This window comes from Vigna umbellata, chromosome 1 (genome assembly GCF_029865625.1).
Source record: "Vigna umbellata cultivar VRB3 chromosome 1, Vumbellata_1.0, whole genome shotgun sequence".
NCBI lineage: Eukaryota > Viridiplantae > Streptophyta > Magnoliopsida > Fabales > Fabaceae > Vigna > Vigna umbellata.
In genome coordinates, this window is record NC_142165.1 from 54,299,933 (window position 1) to 54,320,894 (window position 20,962).

General features: G+C 31.1%; 1 protein-coding gene across 1 annotated transcript; it reads right to left on the reverse strand.

The window, feature by feature from the left end:
- Positions 1-3,120: 3,120 nt before the first annotated feature.
- On the reverse strand, positions 3,121-17,413 carry LOC124819640 (MADS-box transcription factor 23-like). The gene is made up of 9 exons (XM_047291196.2): positions 17,282-17,413; positions 16,828-17,078; positions 15,333-15,411; positions 8,404-8,465; positions 4,161-4,260; positions 4,016-4,057; positions 3,849-3,929; positions 3,621-3,772; positions 3,121-3,326 (listed from the first exon to the last, which is right to left on the reverse strand). Exons 2-9 carry the CDS (start codon positions 17,007-17,009, stop codon positions 3,311-3,313), a joined length of 714 nt encoding a protein of 237 aa, XP_047147152.2. The 5' UTR covers positions 17,010-17,078; positions 17,282-17,413; the 3' UTR covers positions 3,121-3,310.
- Positions 17,414-20,962: the final 3,549 nt, after the last annotated feature.

Here is a 20,962-nt window from a genome sequence, read left to right on the forward strand (position 1 = left end):
GAGCTCTCCAAGTTGTAGGACTCCGCTGCCGGCGACAATGCTACCACGGTCGTTGTTATTGCCGAAGCCCTGCTCGAGCAGTGCCTCCAACTCTCCCATGGCATTCACCCCACCGTCGTCTCCGACTCCCTCCACAAGACCGCCGTAAAGGTTGTGGATATCCCCACCGTGAAGCTCTCAGACCGCGACTCTCTCGTGAAGTCCGCTAGCACCTCTCTCAACCGCAAGGTCGTGAGCCAGTACTTCATGCTTCTTGCGCCCCTCGCCGTCGACGTTGTTCTCTCCGTTGTTGATTCCGTCAAGCCTGACATGGCATAATTCTTCTTCACGAAGGATGTTCTCAAGGACAAAGAGGTTGTAAAGAAGGATGCCAATTTTTTTTTCAATTTTTTAATTTTAAAATAACCTAACTTTTAGCCACGTCAATTAAAAATATAATCCAATGTGCCACATCAAGTATATATTAACGTCGTTAGGTTCAATTTAACAGTAAGGGTCTAATTGATGCAATTTTCACAAAATAAGGACTAAATTGAGACACCGAAAAAGAAGGAGACTTATTTGAGATTCTAGACAAAAATAAGGACCTACGAAGATATTATAACTTATTTGATTGAGATGTCTCTTATTTTATCTAAAGGTGAAAACTTTGTTAGCAGAGCATGAATTAGAAGGAAACTTTGTTGTGTTATTATTATTGTAATAATAATATATTAATAATGTGTAGGAAAAGAAATATATTAAATTAATTTTTATTTTTATTTAATTCTATCATTTCAAATCATTTTTACAAAAGTGAAATATATTACACATAAATATTATTTTATACTACTATTATCATTAAAGATAATTTAATAACTTTTGTTTTCTATCAATTTATTTATTTATTTATTATTATCAAATTCTATTTAAACTTTACCCTAAATTTATTTTCAAGCACCCACAAACACAACTTATTCTCGAATTCATTGGATTCATTCATTCTCTCCTTCTTAAATCATCTCATTCAATTAAACACCTTATCAAAGTACCTGAATAAGACAATAAAAAAGTTGTTTAGATATTGTTTGTATCACAAGTGTTTGTTGAGGAATCTTTTGTACTAATTTCAATCCAGTAAACTAATAAATCTGTTTCATGATTAAAGCATCTTTTCCATAATGTTTTCCGAAATAATTGATGTAACAGAATACAATGACAACAAATGTCATGTGCTGTGCTGTTAAGTCAACATTAAAATTTTCAACTTTGATTTTTTTATTTTCATTTCTTTCCTTGAGAATGCAAATTTGTTAAAAAGTATTATTAATTTAATAGTAAAGTAATATTTCTTAAGACAAATGTTGTGATGTTAATATCCAAAAACCTTATATTATAGACCAACTTAATCTTCTAAAGAAAATCATTTTCAATATTTTTCTAATATAAATTAATTTAGCGACTTTCTTTTTATTATAATTTTTTATTGTTTTATAATGATATATTCTATTTGTTAAAATATTGGTTCTTCCTTTTAATAAAAGAAAACATTTTTTTCCTCTGGAAGGAAGACACTGTAAATCAAGTTTTCTTAAATGCAGATATATTATAGGTTTATTTAATTTTTAAATTCTTAAAGTTAATTATTTTAGTTAAATTTTTTGTTTTTTCTATTTTGTTAAGTACTTCAAATTTTTATATTTTTTTAATTAAAATATTGTTTTATTAATTAGGTGTATTTTGTTTTGTCATATACAAAGTGACATTGTAAATTTTATAACAAATAAATATATTATAAGCATAGTACTTGGGAAGATAATAATATTAAAATATAATATAAATCAGTTGTAATAAAATTGATTTAATTCAAAATGTAATTATAATTTTATAAATATTAAAAATTGATACAATATCATATATTATAGATCGGTTATAAAAAAAACTAATTTAATATATATATATATATATATATATATATATATATATTAAATCGGTTTAAAAATAATTAATATAATACGTTTTTTCATTATAAATTGTGATTTTTTCTTTTTATTTTTAAAAGTTTCTTTCTTTTGTACTTCTATTGTTTCTTCTTTTCTTTCATGTAAAAAAACAATGTCTCTTCCATACTATTCACAATTATTATCGTCCTCCGACCATTGTCTTACCGCGCTAGTCATCTTCTAAGTCACTCTTTAGCAATTGATGCAACAAATTAATGTTTTTTACTATTTTTTTTATGTTTAGGGCTGTTGTTTGTGAAAAAATCTCTCTTTGTAGTTGTCTCTTCTCGACGCTTGGTGCTTTATGCATTTGCTTTACAAATGAAACACAATCGTGATGTCCTTGCTTAACCGAAGTGATACTAGTCTTCATGGTTTTTCATGAAGTCTCTTAGTCAACTAAGTGTATGCTTTGTGGTTGGGGCATTATTCTTCATGGTGGTTCACTAGTGGTGATTTGTTGGTAGTGGTCCATGATGGTTTGTCGATGGTTTTTGGTAATTCTTGGTTCTCTCCTTTACACTTTCACATGGTTACTTTAAAAGATGTTTATTTTTTCACTTACAGATAAGTTGCACAACCAATCAAATATGTCTTCAACATACCGATCTAATATGTATTTCATAACTGATTAATATACCTATTTTGCACCCGTGACTCCAACAATCAATATATATATATATATATATTTATTTATTTATTTATTTATATATATGCAAACATACTTCACCTAATAGAGAAAAATATATACATTGAAACTCTCCTTGAGTATTCTAAGAGCCTCTAAATTTATACTTCCTAATGTCTTCTGCGTCATTACCTACAACTAGTAAGACATGCAACTAATGTAGGTAACAAACATTCACTCGTTATCAAATCCATTTTTAATAAAAAATAATAAAAGTCATCGTAGGTTTATATTAATGTAGTTTTATATTATATAATCTATTCTAAAACAACAGAAAATGAAATTTAGGATCTATTTCAATGAAAGAGAAAAACACAATAATTAATATATGTTTCTACTTGCTTTTCTTTTAAAGGTTTTTAACATTTTATGGTCGGGAAAGATAGGCCTCAAGGGTTATCCTCAGATTTGCATATTATTGATCATGACAAATACATAGACAGTATTATATAAAACCACCAACCACAAATGACAATATAATCTTTATTGTATTGATGTTACAGAGTAACCATTATATGTGTCAGATTCTTGTAACAAGTGCATGTAGATCTTCTGATAGATGATCTATTTTCATGTACATTTTGTACAATCACTGGGACCAAGTCTTGGAGCTTGTCAGAATCATCTCCAACACTTCTTTCTACGTGGCGCTTAATCTGGTACAAACTTTAGATAATTAGTTTAAAAGAAATTATGAATAGATTAAACATGTTTTTATCTATAAAGATGCTAAATTATGAATAGACAAGCATTTTAGACTCTCCAGAACTACACTTCCATGAATCTGAAACTACAATTCAAATCCTTGGTTTTCGTTCACGTTTAAAAATTCAGAAAAAAAAACACAATAAAAAAGCAAGTCTGAAAAATCTAAAACCAAAATTTAGTATATTAATTAATCGGGATCATAAACATATTTATAGAGCAAGGAGCATGAATTTGAGGAATACCCCAGTTTCATTGCTTTGGCTTGTGGTTCACTGTGATGAGGGTGTGGCTGGCTTAGCTTGAGACTAATAGGAGCAAATATGTCATATCCATAACTGATAGTGCAAGAAGGATTGGATGTTGCAGCACCTTCCTTTTCTTTTGCTTCAATAACCTGAAATTCAAATTATTAAGCTTAAAATAAAACATATATGTAAGAAACTATGAATGATGAGTTTCTGTATATATACCTTTTGTAGTTCTTCGTTGTCCTTGCGCATGAGATTTATCTTTCTATGAAGTTCGACATTTTCTTGATTGGCTTGGCTTCCCTACAATAGCATCGATTAAATTAGCAGTCAGAAATTTGTTGGAATACTAGGAATCATTTTAAGGAACAAAACCTGATCCATGAAACCTTTTGGTGTAGTTCTTTGACCTCATCAATCAGAATTTGATCCTGCACAGATAATAAAAGTAAGTGATAATGTAAGACTGAAGCATGTACCATGAAATGGATCGATGAGCTAGTTTTGGTTTGCTTTGACTTTGAAGGATGATACCTTTTTCATGCGAACACCCTTCAAACTTCTCTCCAGTCGATTTTCCAGATTCCCCAACTCCTTAATATGCAAACCAGAAAGTTGTTCGCCCATCATTTGCCTGCGCTTTCCAAGAATGAAGTATGGAGTATCATTCTTTCTATATTTTTTAAAACCTTGTTCTTCCTTTAAGTGTGCTTATTGCTGATGTTTTATAAGAACCAAAATATTCCACTAAAGTTGTTGGACAAATAATATTATCGTTTGTATGTCTGTTTTTTACTATATATAGAGTTGTTACTGTGTTATCGGAAGGTCATAGTTTGAGGTCGAGAGTCCATAGTGTTGGAATTGCTTTTCTTAAGTGACGAAGTACTACTAAAAAAGGTGGTAATTATAATTGTTTGTGTACAAAAAGATAAAATTCTTCAATATCATATACTCGTTAAAAAATGCATTTAGATAAGAAATATTAAAGATTTATTTATTTTTTCCTCTTAAAGTGTATTCTTTTATGAACGAAGACAGGTATCTCTACATCTATAAACAAAAAGACTTGTGAATGGTGAGGTGAAACATTTTCATTTTCGCTTTTTTCATCTTTCCTATTCTAGAAATTCTTTTGGAGAATGTTGTTCCGAACCCAACAATTGACTAACAATTTTTGTCATTTATGGAAAATATCATATAGGAAGGGAGACTCATATATAAAGAGAGATTACGAAGAATTCAAGTATGAAGTTAATAATTTTTTATCGAGTAAAAATAAGTAAAATCAACAATATATATATATATATATATATATATATATATATATATATATATATATATATATATATATATATATATATATATAAACTTGTTATCTTAAAGCTTTATGTTAAAAATAATTTCAGATTTCTTATATATGGGTTAACTCATAGCTTAAGACTAATCAGATATACGTCTCTTAGTACTTATTGATCTACATATCTCAAGTTAGATACTGAATCTTCCCAGTGTGTTGACTTGAGAAATCCAACATAGAAAAAAAGGAAAATAATATAGGAGGAACGCCACTATTTTAGTGATTTATAGAGACAAGTTCTATAATCTTTCTTTCGGAATAGAGATGTTTTCTTAGATCAATCTCATCATTTCTTCCTCATCTAAAAAGAGTTTTCACATAAAAAAATGGGTGTTATTTTTGTGTTCTTTATGCTTATGTTTGTCTTTTCATGATATTATTTTGTATTTAAAAATATATATTTTCATTAACAACAAAGAATTGATTAAATATAAGAAACTCTTAAAAGGGTCCAATCCTTTTACAAACAAAAAGAAATATTTGAAATTACAAACGCCAAAGACAGTATAACATCATCCAAAAAACATAAAAGTAGAAGACACATGTTCATCCCTGTAGTCCTATTCATGTTCATCCCTGTAGCTCTTCCACTATCCCTTTCAAACCCACTAAACTAACCTTATATCTCCAAATTGTTAGTGAGGGAGTTAAACCCACAATCTCGTACATCCTCTCTTCCAATTTTATTACTAAATCATTCTTATCTCCTTAGTTTCAGTCTATGTAATTAGTTAAATAGTATTTTAAGTATGATTTTTGCCAATTCTGAATAATAGCATGATTTCACACATTTAAGAAAGTTTTAGCCTATATAATTCAAGATGGAGGGAGTTGTCATCCATGTTTGATGTTATTAAAACTAATTACAGACAAATTCTCCTATTTCAAGTTGATGATGAAAAGTGATTTATACTTCAAGGACTATATGTGCCAATCACTAATACGACAAGTGTGGAAAAAAGGTCGGAAAACTTCTGAATCACAAAGTTGTTAATTAATATATTGATTGATATTCCATCAAGTTATACCAATGCATTTGAGTTATGGTTAAAACTTGAATTCATGAAAACATTTAAACACTTTCAAAGGAATTGTAAACATACTTTATGTTGGTGAGAAAAATTATCCAAATGTTGCATATATGATGATCATTATTGGATAGGTAATTCTAAAGCACCTCTTATACTACACTTACGAGGATTCTTATCACAATATAAAAAGAAAGGAGATCTACTATGTGATAATGGTGAAGATGAGTCAAACAAAGATTGGTAAACCAATTTGGTATCCATGGATGACAACTGATTGTTTTAGCGATTTGACTATAAAATGCTAATATATACCTTCAAATTTTTTCTTGGACATTGTTTTGTAGGAGACATAAATGTTGGTTTTGGCTTGGGTGTTAATTCTATCTCTGTAATAATAGTCAACATGTTCGGTGGTTGGGTTTTCTTTCTGCATTTAAGATTATTACACTAGTACAGTTAAGGGAAACGACAGCGGTTATTTTCGCTGATAGGCACCGGTTCTTGAACCGAGGCATATTCGGGCGAGGTAAAAAACAGTGGACTTTATGCCTCGGTTTTGAAACGGGACATATAATAATACGATTAGGCCTCGGTTCTAACAACCGGAATCGTTTCACTCCCTTTACTGCCTCGGTTGGAGCCTGAACCGAGGCAGTAGGGTCCATTTTTTATTTTTTTTTTCGCTCAAGCTTCTTGACAAAAATCATTTTGGTGCCCCATGCCCAAGTTCCAAACCCCATGGGAGACACACTCAGAGGACCCATCTTCACCTGCCACAATCAACCATTGAAATTTGAAGCTACCTTCCCACTCACACCGTACCACACTCACGCTACCTTCCAGGGGCCAACACTGCAAACTGAGAGTGCCATTGATGAAGGGTGAGTGAAAATGTGAAACACTGATAGAAGAATCAGACAGACACTTGCTCAAGCTTCTTGACAAAAATCATTATGGTGCCTCAAGCTTCTCAGATTCAATTCAACAAATCAATTTAACAAGTAAAGTCAAATTCAATTTAACAAAGGAACCAAACAAATCAAAACAAAAAGAAATGAAATCTGGACAAAAAAGCTTCTGGATCCGCACAAGCTGGACAAAAAGAAATGAAATCTGGATCCGCATCCGCCTCCGCCATCACCGCTGCCTCTGTCGCTTCTCCTCCTCCTCCGCCACATCCTCTGCATTCGCCTCCGCGCCCTCCGCGCCCTCCGCATTCGCCCCCGCGCCCTCCGCATCTGCCTCCGCCACAAGGCCCTCATCCTCGCGCCATTCTTCTCCGATATTCTCCTTCAGCTGCCGCATCTCATCGGAGATTGTCCACTCCTCTGTCGCGCGCTGCTCTTCCTCCGCCGCCGCCGACTGCGCGATGCCTCTCCTTCCTCTTCATCGGGTGCTCTTTACGGAAACGGTGGCAGATCTGGGGCTGGCAGTGGCGTGGTGTGGTTTAGTTGTGGGAGGTTCGTGGGGGTAAGGAAGAAGCGGCAATGGAATGGAGGGAGAGAAGAATCCAAGAGCGAGAGGAGGCGAGAGCCTGGGGAGGGAGGCGAGAGCCAGGGGAGGCGAGAGCGAGGGGAGGGGAGGCGAGGCGCGAGCCAGGGGAGGGAGGGAGGGAGAGCCAGGGGAGGGAGGGAGGGAGGGAGACCCAGGGGAGGCGAGAGTGCGGAGGGTAGGTTAACTTGGGGAAAATTTTGGGGAAAAAAAGAGAGGCTTATATGCCTCGGGTCTGAGCAGTAGAGGCTTATGCCTCGGTCGTTCGTACAAACCGATGTCGTACAGTTCTTTTATTTCGGGTTCCTTTTAACCGCGTCAGAAACTGCGTCAGACACTAATAATTAGGCACCGGTTGTCTTTACAACCGAAGTAATATCTCTTTTTGGCACCGGTCTCGTCTGAACCGAGGCCTATAAAGTCTCGTTATTTACTAAATTGCCACCGTGTCTGAATAGACAGCAGTTTTGTATAAAAAGAGGTCTATTGTGCGAGTTTAAAAGTATATTTTGTACTAGTGTTATTATTATTATTATTATTATTTTGTTCTTATGTTCTTATGTGTTTGTATTCTAACAATGCAATTACATGCAAGGGTTAATCATGATGGCCAGACTCTTGTCCATATTCTTTATTTTGTTTATCAGATAGATTATATGGATGTCTACTACAGTTTTTTTTTTCTGGAAATTCTTAAATGTTATATAATATGAGGTTATGAATTTTTTTCCATTCTTATAAGTATCTATTTTCCTTTTATAGTCGACTTAAACATTATACCCTCTTAAATAATTGCTTTAATTTTTTCAAATGAATTTACCTAATAACTCACTAGTTTCCATATATTTCTGACTAGTACAACAATTACACAAATGCTAGTTGCTTAACTTTTTACCTGTAACATTCTTGCATGTACTGCACTTGTTGCCTCAAACTTGCTACTTCTCTCTGCCAAAACTAGTCAATAGCAATATAGATATCAGATATATGCATATAAATGACTACAAAACATTTGTACACGTCAAAGTTTGAGTATTTATATTCGCATTTATTTATTTTTCTCATCTTGTTGAGTGAAAGAAAAACTGCATCAAGTTGTAAACTGTAACTACATTGCCTTATGTGCCTGATTTGTGTAGTCATAAATTGAGGAAAATGGTAACACGTCACTTTTATATATAGTCATTTAAGCTTATACTATTATCTAATTGTTAAAACTTTACGAATACAAGATTATAGGGATACCATGTTAAGATGTCAACCGGAATCAATTTTCTGTGCACAGAAATGTTCTCTTTTTTTTGTTTCATTATGTATCTGAGATTAGTTTTTTATGTTTTTCATTCATGCAAGTTTAATATATAAGATGAAAGAAAACTCTCTTATCAATGTAAATAAAGTTTGACTTGTAACGACACCAATAATTGATCAGTTCAACAACACATATATGATCCCAATAACACATGGAGATATCAAGGGATTTTTCGAGGAAGCAGATGCAGATGCAGCAGTTTCTAGCAAGGAAAAGATACACATTGTCTAATAAAGGAATGACTAAAACTAGTTCTATTTGGCCGAAAAAGGAAAAGGTAACAATTATGGGAAAACAAAAATTTCAAGTGTTTTCTACATGTAATATTTTGGTGTAAAAAGTTGCAATTTTCATATTTAAACAATATATCGAGGGAATCTAAACATCCCACAACTTTTTTGGGGAAGTATTACTTTTTAGAGGATGAAAATAGTTAGATACAATCATATCTGTAAAAATAGATTACCTTTTAGAATAATATGTTAATTATATTGTAAAGTTAAAAAAATATTTCGAAAATAACATTGTGGCACATCTATTTTAGATACCTTAAATTTTTGGATTATATTATTTTTATAAGGAATAATCTATTGTCAATATTCCTGATGAATTTGTGTGGGATGAGAAAGAGGCATAAGGAAGTATAGAAGGAAAAAGAAAGTTGAGATATAATTCCTTCATATTTGTGCACAATTAATTGAAATTTCAAAACATGGTGACAATAGATATTTATTACATTTTGTTATTGATTTAACATAAAAATATGGGTATATATATGGAAGAAAAAATCAGAAGCATGTGATTTGAAACAATGTGAGTGTAAGATTGGAGCACCAAGTACATGATGTGGACATGTGAGATGAAGGTTACACAAATGCCTAAGTCTTGGACAAAAAGAGTTGCTTCTATTTGTATTTTAACAAGTGTTCAACAAAAACACGCTTGAGAAAAAAATACAAAAAAGAAACCTATTGTGGAAGAAGGACTCTTATTTGCTACCTAATGCTTTCTTATCTGTTGGAAGTGATGATGTATTAATTCTAAATCATGGTTATTCTATGAAAAATACAAGCAAATGTCTATTAGAATGTTTTTAGTATTAGTTAGATTTTTCACTTAGTAATTTAATAGATGATGTTTGGTATAATAGTCTTTTAATGATTGCATGATATCTTTGTTCTATATATAAAGAAACGTTGTAATTTTTGTAGTGCATTGTTTTGGTAGGTGTTCTATGTGTATAAAGCCTTCTGCTATCATTTTATTTATTTTTTCTTTATTTTATTTATTGTGTTATTTTGTGATTGTTGTATGAAAACAATAATTAGTATAGTATATAAGGAACAAGAGGAAGAAAGTCAAGATGACAAATGATTGTGCAATAGTTAGTAAATTTTAACACGATTCTAGATTATTAAAACACGTTAAGGTGAAATTTAGGGATGAAGTATGATTTTACAATTTTTTAATGTCTTGCTCGAAGCATTTAAGCATTTTCAAGATGCTTTGTTGTTTGAGAAGGAAAAATTCATTACTTTAGAGGAGGTTCAAACCTTAATTTAAACTAAGAAGCTTAAAGAGTCTAAGAAAGATGATAATTGGAAGAGTTTGAATGTTTCAACATCCAGGAATAACAAAAGGAACGAGAGAAATGAAAGATGTAAAAGCAATTATTAAAAGATACGATAGAGAAGGTCCAAAGTGTTACATAGAGAAATTGAGTCATGGGCTCAAGTTGATTTCGGTAGCATCTAATAGTTGTGAATTTATTGGAGTGTAGTGGAGTCAATGTCAAATACATAGAGAAATTGAGTCATGGGCTCATGGACTCAAGTTGCACTAACACTTTGCCTAATAAATGAGTTATTTGATAAAGCAGAATTGAATGAAGGAAATGTAGTTCTTCTTTGGAACAATAAAGTCTATAAGGTAAAAGTCTTGATGTAAGATAGACTGGTGATGTTTAACAACTATTATATGTTCAAGAGTTTGAAAGAAATCTTATGTCTAGAATTGACAACCAAGAATGAATAGGTACTATATTAAAGAGAGTGTTTGCATATGTTAAAGGGAGTGAAAAGGAATGGTCTTTACATATAAAAGATTCAACAATGATTTGCATGAATTTGTGGCTAGTCATAACATTTGAAGTTGGAACACATAAGTTAGAAAAGTTTGGTGGATCTAGGCAAGCAAAACTTCTTTGAGGTGATAGAATGAAGGAGTCAGAATTTTTTGATCAGTGAACATGTCTCTTAGATTGAAATTTGAGACTTATAAGAATGTGTTCAATAGATTGTTTAAGTATGCTCACACAGACCTTTGAGTTCTAAAACAGGTTAAACCTTATGGTGGAAGGTCAGTCTTATTTCCTTACTATCAGAGATTAATATCTATAAAAGTTGTGGATTTATATCTTGAAAAGTAAAACTAAGACTTTTGAAAGATTCAAGAAGTAACACACTGTTATCGATAAACAATAAGTAAACTTAAATGATTAGAAATGACAATGAATTAGAGTTTGTATCATATCGATTTAACAAGTTTTACAAGAAAAAATGTATAAAGAGGCATAAAACAATTGTAGGTACACCTTAACAAAATGATCTTGGTTGAGAATGAATATAACCATTTTGAAGTTGGTAAGGTGTATGTTGCCGGAAGTAATTTGCCTAAATCCTTACGGGACAAAGTTGCAAACATTTTCATATATATGTGATTAACGTGACATCAATGAAGTTTAAGACTCATATAGAGGTTTGGAGTGGAAAGATAGCAAATTACTATAATATAAGGATGTTTAACGCATTAAATTTGCACATGTCAAGAAAGACAAACCGGAAACATGTGCAGACATATGATCTTTATTGGATACACTTAAGGAGTAAAGAGGTACAAGTTATGAAAGTTAAAACTTGGGCAAGTCAGATGAAGTCACATTTTATGAGACTCAGAAGACTATGATGGATGAAGATATAGAGAATGGTAATGAGAAAGCTCCTTTTAAGGTGGAGTCTTCTAGATTTAAACCCAACTATTTAAGATTTAGGATGACATATCAAATGACGAGAATCAACCTTCTACCTCTCCTTTAAGAAGGTCAATTTGTGTGAATTTGAACTTCTATTATCTTACATGTGATGGGAAAAGGAGGACGATGAAACCAACACAAATTTGGGTGCGCGAATCTTGTTTGTTATTCTTTTATTGCCAACTAATTAAGAGATAAAAAATTCATAACTTATAATTTTAATAAAGGCAAGAGAAGATATAAAAGTTTAGTAGTCATAATGTGCCATGGATAAGGAAATTGAATCTTTTAAGAGGAAACACGTGGATGCTTCTGAATCTACCTAGAAATAAGAAGGTGGTAGGATACAAATGACTATTCAAGAAAAAGGAAGAAATATCATGTGTGGAGAAAGAAATATTCATGACAATTTTACATACGTTAAGGGAATAAATTATAACAAATATTTTTCACCTATGGTAAAACATTGTTCAATAAAAATCTTAATGTCAATTGTTAACTATTATAATTTAGTGTTAGAACAATTGGACATTAAATTAACTTTTCTTCAAGTTAACTTGGAGGAGACCGTCTACACACAACAACCTGAAAGGTTTGTTGAAGGTCAAAGAAGGTGTGTCTCTTAAATAAATTAGTGGCTTAAAACAAAGTTCATGCCAAAGGTACTATAGATTCGATTATATTTTTTAGGAAGACAAGGTTCCAAAGTAGCAATTGTGATGGTTTTGTCTATATCCTTAAAAGAGAAGAAATTAATGTTATTCTTGCTTTTGTATATAAACAATATCTTTATAGGAAGTAAAAGAAAAATTAAGTCCAAAGCTCAAGATGAAAGATTTTGGTCTCATGAGACATATGCTTGCGATGTATATATAAAGGGGTTAGATGGTTGAATGGTTGAATCTGTCTCAATAAATATATTTGAAGAAGGTTGTGAAGAGGTTTATGCAACCTAAATCTATAAGTACACCTTTAAGTCATCACACAAAGCTCTGAATTACTTAAGCTTATAATTCTGAAGAATACGATGAAGATAGAGACTATTCCAAATTCAAATGTAATAGGGAGCACCATATATGGGATGGTAAGTAACATACCAAATTTAACACATGTTGTTAGTATGATTAGTAAGTTCATGGAAGATCTTGGACCTACTTATTGAAAAGTTTTGAAATGCGTTTTGAATTATTTGAACAAATTATTATGTTCCTAAAGTTATCAAAAACATGATCTAACAAATAATACTTTTTGTAATACATTTAATCTTAACCAAATTGACAATATTTGTTCAAAGTCATGAATGTAATATTTACTAATCAATAAATATTGTCTCATTAGTGAAAGGATTTGTTTTAATAAAGCACTACTCAAAGACAAAATGTTATCCCAATTTATTGTCTTGTAGTGATTATAAAAAGTCTCTACAAGTTATGATAAAGGAAAAGGAGAAAACACAAGTTACACATATGGTTATAAATGGTATGCTTGTTTTATATTTTTGCTATTTATATGTAAATTCATTGAGAATCTATTTTAGTTGTGTTGTAGAATTCTTTGGTTGAATAAACATTTTAAGTAACTTTTACTCTGCACTATTGTTAAAATATAAGAGCTATGAAACTTAGAAAATCTAAGCACCTTAGATGTGTGTTTTATTGGTGTGGAAGTTCAATGTATGAAGTCCAATACATGATACGAAACATCAAGACCAGGACTAAGACCCAATTCAGGACTTAAGTGGATCCATGACTAGAGGAAGGCTTAGAAAAGCCTAAGAAATATTGAAACACGAGGTGGTTCATCTTATGAAGACTCAATTGAATATCTCACACCTTGAATAGACCAGGTTAATGACACGTATTACATGATTGGAGTATTAAAATAAAAATATGTTAAAGAGACTAAGCTTACATGTATTACATATTAGAGTATTAAAATAAAAATATTAACATTATAGTTGTAGTCAAGATTGAAACCCATGAGTACCCAGAATGTGTAAACAAAATCACTAGGAAAAATTATCTTTTCTTGGAATGTAGGGATTTTAATTTTCTTTTATTTACTTACAAATGAAGCAAGACCTATAACTTAATTTGTATCTATACAATTTTTGGAATTCATAATGGATCAAAATATTATTACCAAAAATAAGTGAGGTTATATATGTTAGGGTTTTCCAACATCTTATCAAGAATTTCCTAATAATTCTTGCGGTGGTCATCTTTAAACTTATATATCAAACCTTGATTTACGGCTTCTTCCTTTTATCTAAGTTTTCTATATTACTAAAAATTATTAATTATGATATTAGGTATGTGTTTGAGTTATGCATGAATGAGAGGGAATAATCAAGTGTATAGATCCTTAAATCATAAATCCACGAGGGCATATTTAAATCCATTGAATACACATTTATTTGCTCGTACATGTCAATTAAAATTTAAATGTGTTAATTATGTATGTATTGAATTGTAATGTAATAAAGAAATAAGACACCATAAATGCAACCACTATGTAATTCAATTGATCATGACCATTGTGTGAATTAAGAAAGGTCAGGATCAAGTAATTATGTTATGTTTCATTAATTCCATAATAAATAATTTGATTCTAATTTATGAAATAATTTCAAGTTATAATGTCTTTCTTTCATAATTGAATGGATATATAGTTGTTTTACTCTCAATGTACTGTTACTCTATCAAATCCACATAGACAACATATTTCAACTTTTACAACACATTACACACTTCACATATTATATTAGATTTTATAATTTTAATTGATTAATTTTAACTTTTCATTATAGGTTTTTATATTTTAAATATCGGGGCTTTGCAATTCTTAATTTTTTTTTTAGATACACATGCTTTTCGTTATAACTAAAAAGATTTTATAAGTTTATTATAAATAATATTGAACCTGTATATTATAAATTATAGATTGAGAAATTTTTTTGATATATATAGGTCAATTAAATTGAGGTAAATATTTTATATTAAAAAAACTAGAAACAATAACAAATATGATATAAACTATCATCATATTCGCAGCTTCAAGGGACAGGTATGGAAAGAACTGTTATACTATATTTCTGCAGTTGAACTTGATTTAAAAAAGATGACAATATACAGATAAATCTAAGAACTGAACTATCATCATATGTATGTATATATACATATGTATGTATATATATATATATATATATATATATATATATATATATATATATATATATATATATATATATGTGTGTGTGTATATGTATGTGTATATATGATTCTCGAAGTTACATGTTTCAATAACAATTAAATGAATAACGGTTTAAAAATCTTCATTAAAGAGAGCTTTTAGATGATCCTTAAAACCTCTTTTCCAGTGATACCTTATATGAGAAGATGAGTTTATATGATCACAATAAGGCTTTGATGATACTAAATTCAAGTAGGATAATACTAAATTCGAATATTAGGGTTGTTACCTTGATTTCTGAAGCAGGGTTCATTAACTGATGATGGTCCTCTTTGACCTTGTTATAGCGATCAATAACAGATTTCAAGCTGCAGAAAATTTATTAATCAGATGGGAACATGATCACGATCATATATCTGGAAATCCCTAAAAGCACTACTTCTATCAATACTGTTCTAACTTACAGAAAAACTGATATTGTATGTATAGAGTATATTGCAAAATAATACATAATTTTATTGCTATAATATTTATATAATCTATTAGTTCACCAAATGATAGCATAGAGTATATTGTTAGTATTGTTTTGTAATATTTATATTAGTAATTTAATTACTACCAGCTGGAAGTTATTTTAACGAAAGCAACCCAAACAACATATTGTGTGTTAGTAAATGACATTTGTTTTGTCAGTACCGAAAGGAAGGGCAAAGAAATTTTTCAGAAGCGTCAAATTAAAATGTTGAAATTAAGAACAAAGGAAATACAAAAGATCGAGCTGAAACTTAAAATAGGAAAAGTCAGCAATATGACTGACGATTGAAATCTAAAACATGAGAGTGGCAATAATAAGTTTTCTTAAACTCATAAACAGGCAGAAAGTTTAGGGGGCATTAAGTATTTTTTTCTGTGATAATTAAATGTTGAAATTATATGTTGGAAATCCGCATCGATAAAACTATTTTAGAATATATATATAAATTGATGTAAATCTTATTTTACAGTCAATGGGATTAAGTTAAACCACTTTTTAATTTTTTAAATTTTGTGGGATTGAGTAGGTCACTTTTTAATCTTTTATATATATATATATATATATATATATATATATATATATATATATATATGAAATGCATACAAATATTAATTGAAATGCTTACATTAGAAAACTATGCTCGTCTATAATCTTAAGATTGTAAACCAAAATGATACAAGAAACATAGAAAAGAGATGCAGAGGAAGGGTTTCTATACGTACAAAAACTTCAGCATAGATTAGCCACCCCAACTGGTTAATTTATTGTAAACTTGGATTTTTCTTTGAGCTTATAGATGATAGCAAACACTCTCAAATCTATCTGAGAAAAATAATGTTGACCACAGATAAGAAACGAACCATAAATATGACAAACAATTAGACTTCCTCCAAGCATTAACCATCAGAAAAACAGCAAAACTGTTACTTGGATTCAGAATCAGATTGATGAGAGGATGGAATAATCTATACAATATAACAATGATTCATAAGTTAATTGATGATAAAATGTATGGTGGTCACTTGAAGAAAAATCAAAGGAAAAGGTTTCCACATTCCTTGTCTATAAAATTATATATTCCCAAAAAGTGTATATGTAACCCCATCCCATGAGGTTTTTTCCTAGAAAGTTCTTACTTTCAGACATTGGAATTCCTGAGTATTTTATATCAGTAGAATGCAAAGAGAAGAACACTGATTTAATAGATTGATGGAGAAATGGAAAAAAAGAGAGAAGAAATTGATACTACCTTGAACTGGCATAGTCATAAAGCTTGGCAGTGCTGGAGAACACAATCAATCCAACTTCTGCATCACAGAGAATAGACAGTTCTCTAGCTTTCTTCACCAACCCACTTCTTCTCTTGGAAAACGTCACTTGCCGGCTAGTGGAATTGTCAATCCTTCGAATCACGATCTTTCCTCTACCCATGTTTTTCAAACAAAGTCAAAACTCACTAGGGTTCTTTCTCAAACTGTTCTTCCACAAGGTGTTCTTCAACTGCATGTATCAACGGAAGAAAAGAATCAGAAAAATAGTAACAATGAAAACGGGCTTAATTAGAAAGGAATCATTGAACGATTGATTGGGTAAGAAATGAAAAAACGCGATATAAATGAGGAAAGAAGAGAAGATTAGTAATAAATATGTTAGAAATATAGTTGAGTTGAGACGAAAGAATAATAACGAAATCGGTAACTTACTTGGAAAATTATGGGATGGAAAAGGAAAACTTGAAGAGGAGCTAGAAGAAGAAAGTGATGCAATTTTGGAGCTTTATCGGGAAAGAGAAAAGTGGTTTTTTAAGGACTCAAGAAGATGGTTTCAGTGTGCTCAGGTTTCAGAGTGTGGGGCCAACTCAACCACTGCATGTGACAGAAGGAAAATTATATACTAATCCAGGTTCGCTCACAAATTTCTAATTTGAATTTATACAAGAATAATGATATTTATAAAAATTTTCGACCAATCACAAAAAATAACACACAGATAATTTAAAATATTATCAAAATATCATTATTTTTCATAAAATTTTCTAAAAGAAAAAAAAAGGAAAAAAATAAAGAAATAACTATTTTTCATGTCCAATAAAGTCGATACCTGTGAAACCTCGAAAAATTAAACCATAATTATCATGTCTAATCTGTTATCAATGCACTGCTGAATCACCTGGCTGCTTCCTTAAATGCACCGTGCCACACCCTCAGTCTCATTAAAACGCACTCACATTCTCTGCTGCACGCCTGTCATTTGTCACGTTAGAACATTCTGAATCTGCAGTGGAAAACAAGTGTCCGCATGAGAGTGCACGTCCGTTTGACGTTGGGAAGAAAAATGATTTTTCTGAAAACATTTCTTCTCACTCTCTGCATTCACCTTCTTCCTCACGAAACTCAACTCTTCATTTTCTCCACCTTCTCTCTAAAACCAGTTCACCTTCTCTCTACTGTAACTCATCACCTTCTTCTCCGATCACGTTTCAGAACCGTAGAAACGTTCCTGGAGACGTGAACGTCATTCTGGACCGAACAGAATTGGGATCGGAACTGGTAAGTTCTAGTCGCTAACCGTTCGTCCATTTGGTTTCATGCGAACCCTAGTTTGGTTGCATGCATGGGTTATAGGTCTGAGTTGCTTCTGATTTCTGGTGTTTTAGATTTAGTGAAAGTCGTTGACCGAAACCTGAGGGTAGAACGCTGTTAGAGGACGAACTAAACCTTGTTTTTTTGGGAGTACACTGCTATCCAGGTAAGGGAAGCTTAGTAATTTAATTTATACGTGCATGTTGTATGATATAAATTGGATGCATGAAAAGTATGCTGATTGAGCTGTTATGAACGATCAATGATATTAAATATGTTTTCTGTTGGTTGAAATGCATGTTGATTTTTGATACGTATGAAAGGTGTATGAATATAGTATAGTTTGAATTATTAATATGATGAAATCTGTATAGTATGAGAATTAATAATGGATATGAATTTACAAAGTATGAATCACCAGAGAAATGTTGAGTTAAGATAGTTGAAAAATCTGGATATGATAATTCTTCCCATGATAAATTACTTCGTCATCGTATGGTCTTACACCGTACGGTTTTCCTGAAATTGACTTAGAGTGGAATTCTTTCATTCGGAAAGAATTCTGATCGAGTGCGAGCGTCCTCATTTGAATTACTATCAGAGCGTTCGGTTCAGCTCAGTTGTATATAAATACTTTAAACTTTAAAATCAGTAACGCTCGGTCTTATACCAAGCGTTCGTCCTAAATAGCGCCCGGTCTTATACCTAGCGTTCGTCATAAGCGGTGCTCGGTCCTATACCAAGCGCTCGTAATGTGGAATAACCATTTGATAAAATAGCGTTCGTTCAAGTATTAAAATATTCATTTTCTTACGTTCGTTCAAATACTGGCATAGCTCTCCCATATACAAAATTTTACAAAGAAAATTCTAAGTATTATTGACCATCCTTCTTACATTAAATCTGGTTCAAGATCTTTATTATGAAATTTTTTCTAAGTACCAGTATACCTTCAATCGAGTCATTTCATTTAACTGACCAAATAGATAGTCATGTTCGTCCATACAGTACCTTATTTGGACGTTCGTCCTAATTCTTCAAAGGACTAAACGTTCGTCTTTTTATGCTCTTAAAACTAAAGATGAGAATGATGATAAATTATAAGAAATTACAGTGTGAACACTATAATGAGTGATCATATGATTATGGATTTTGGATGAGCGTTCCAGGGAGGAACGACTCTTACATATATTAAATATTAAATTTGGTAAAGTATGACTGTGGATAAGTTAAGACTCGCTGTCCATCCTGATGTTCCGTGATACTCATCTTCACGTAGAAGAGGGTAGTTCATGTGTGGGAATGGCAGGAGGTCCTTAGTCCATCAGTTAACATGGGCGACGTAAGAACGGACTAACCTCGAGTGGCAGCTGTTTGGTGTATCCCAGTTACTACATCACTCGGGTGCAAGGACGCTTGTAACTATACAGATTCATACAGTCCGGACGGTCGTCTTATATATATATATATATATATATATATATATATATATATATATATATATATATATATATATACATATAGAATTTGGATGATGTTATATGTTAAACTCTGTGCTTGTGTGAAATGAAATGTTTATTGTATGTTTGATGTATAAATTAAAGTACTTAAGCTTACCCTTTCGTTTTTCCTTGTGTTGTCAACTGTCTATGTACGTTAGTCTTGTCTTGCAATGATCATCCGTGTGGATGTGAGCAGAAGGCGAGGCCACTTTGGAGGACGTCATTGAAGAAGAAAATCTTGTCGAGGTGGAAGTCAAGGCCGAGCCCTAGAGCGCTCGTTTAGATTAGGGTTGTAGATGCTAGTTTCAGTTTTGACGTTCGGTTAAATATTTTGTAAAACCGTTCGTCCCAGTTTATCCCTGTTCATGTTTTTTGCTCGTTATTTTTGTAACCAAGCCGTTCGCCTTTTGAACCTTGATCCATTATTGTAAAGACTGCATTGTTTTACTGTTTTAATGTAATTAATTCTGATTATGGTAATTACTGTATTTTGGGATGTTACAATACCAAAATACAGATAGAAGCTGATCTATATAACTTTTGAATTTCTCGTTTCACCTAAAAAGTGTTGGGATTTTGACACCAAACTAAACATCTGAATGCAACAAAAGAAATCACCTGAACAAAACAGAATAAAATTAGTTAGTATTAGAATTCAAATACCGGTTGATTATATTTGAATATTTTTTAAATGATTATTAATTAAAGAAATATTAATTATAAAATTATGTAAATTTTAATTTTATATATTTTTATTTTATTATTTAGACTTATGAAATTGAACTTAGATTCATTCTTTAAAATATATATTTCGGTGTCACTTATTTATTTATTTTAAAAAAATCTAGTTTTATTTGTATTAATATTCTAGTGCGTAATTTGAATTATACTTCAAAATTATTATATTTATCTGAATTTATGTTTTAAATAATTTTATTCAAATTTTAGAAAAATAAAATATAAAAATAGTTTTTAATGTCTAAGGATCTACAAGTATTAAAAAGGTTTTGTAGATACTTTTCACAATTTATCACCTAAGGCGACACATAGATAATGAATAAGAAATGACAAAAATATTTATGTATAAAAATATTTAATAATAAAATTTAATATGGATAATAAATGTATATTTCAAATGAATTTCCACGGATAATGGGTAAATAATAATTTAATATCTACTCGTAAATAGATTGAGTGTTGATATTGTGTGTGGTAACATTATTATTAAAATATTAAAATATTAAAATATTAAAATTAAAATTTAATTTATATTTTATTAGATTAAATTTAATTATAATTA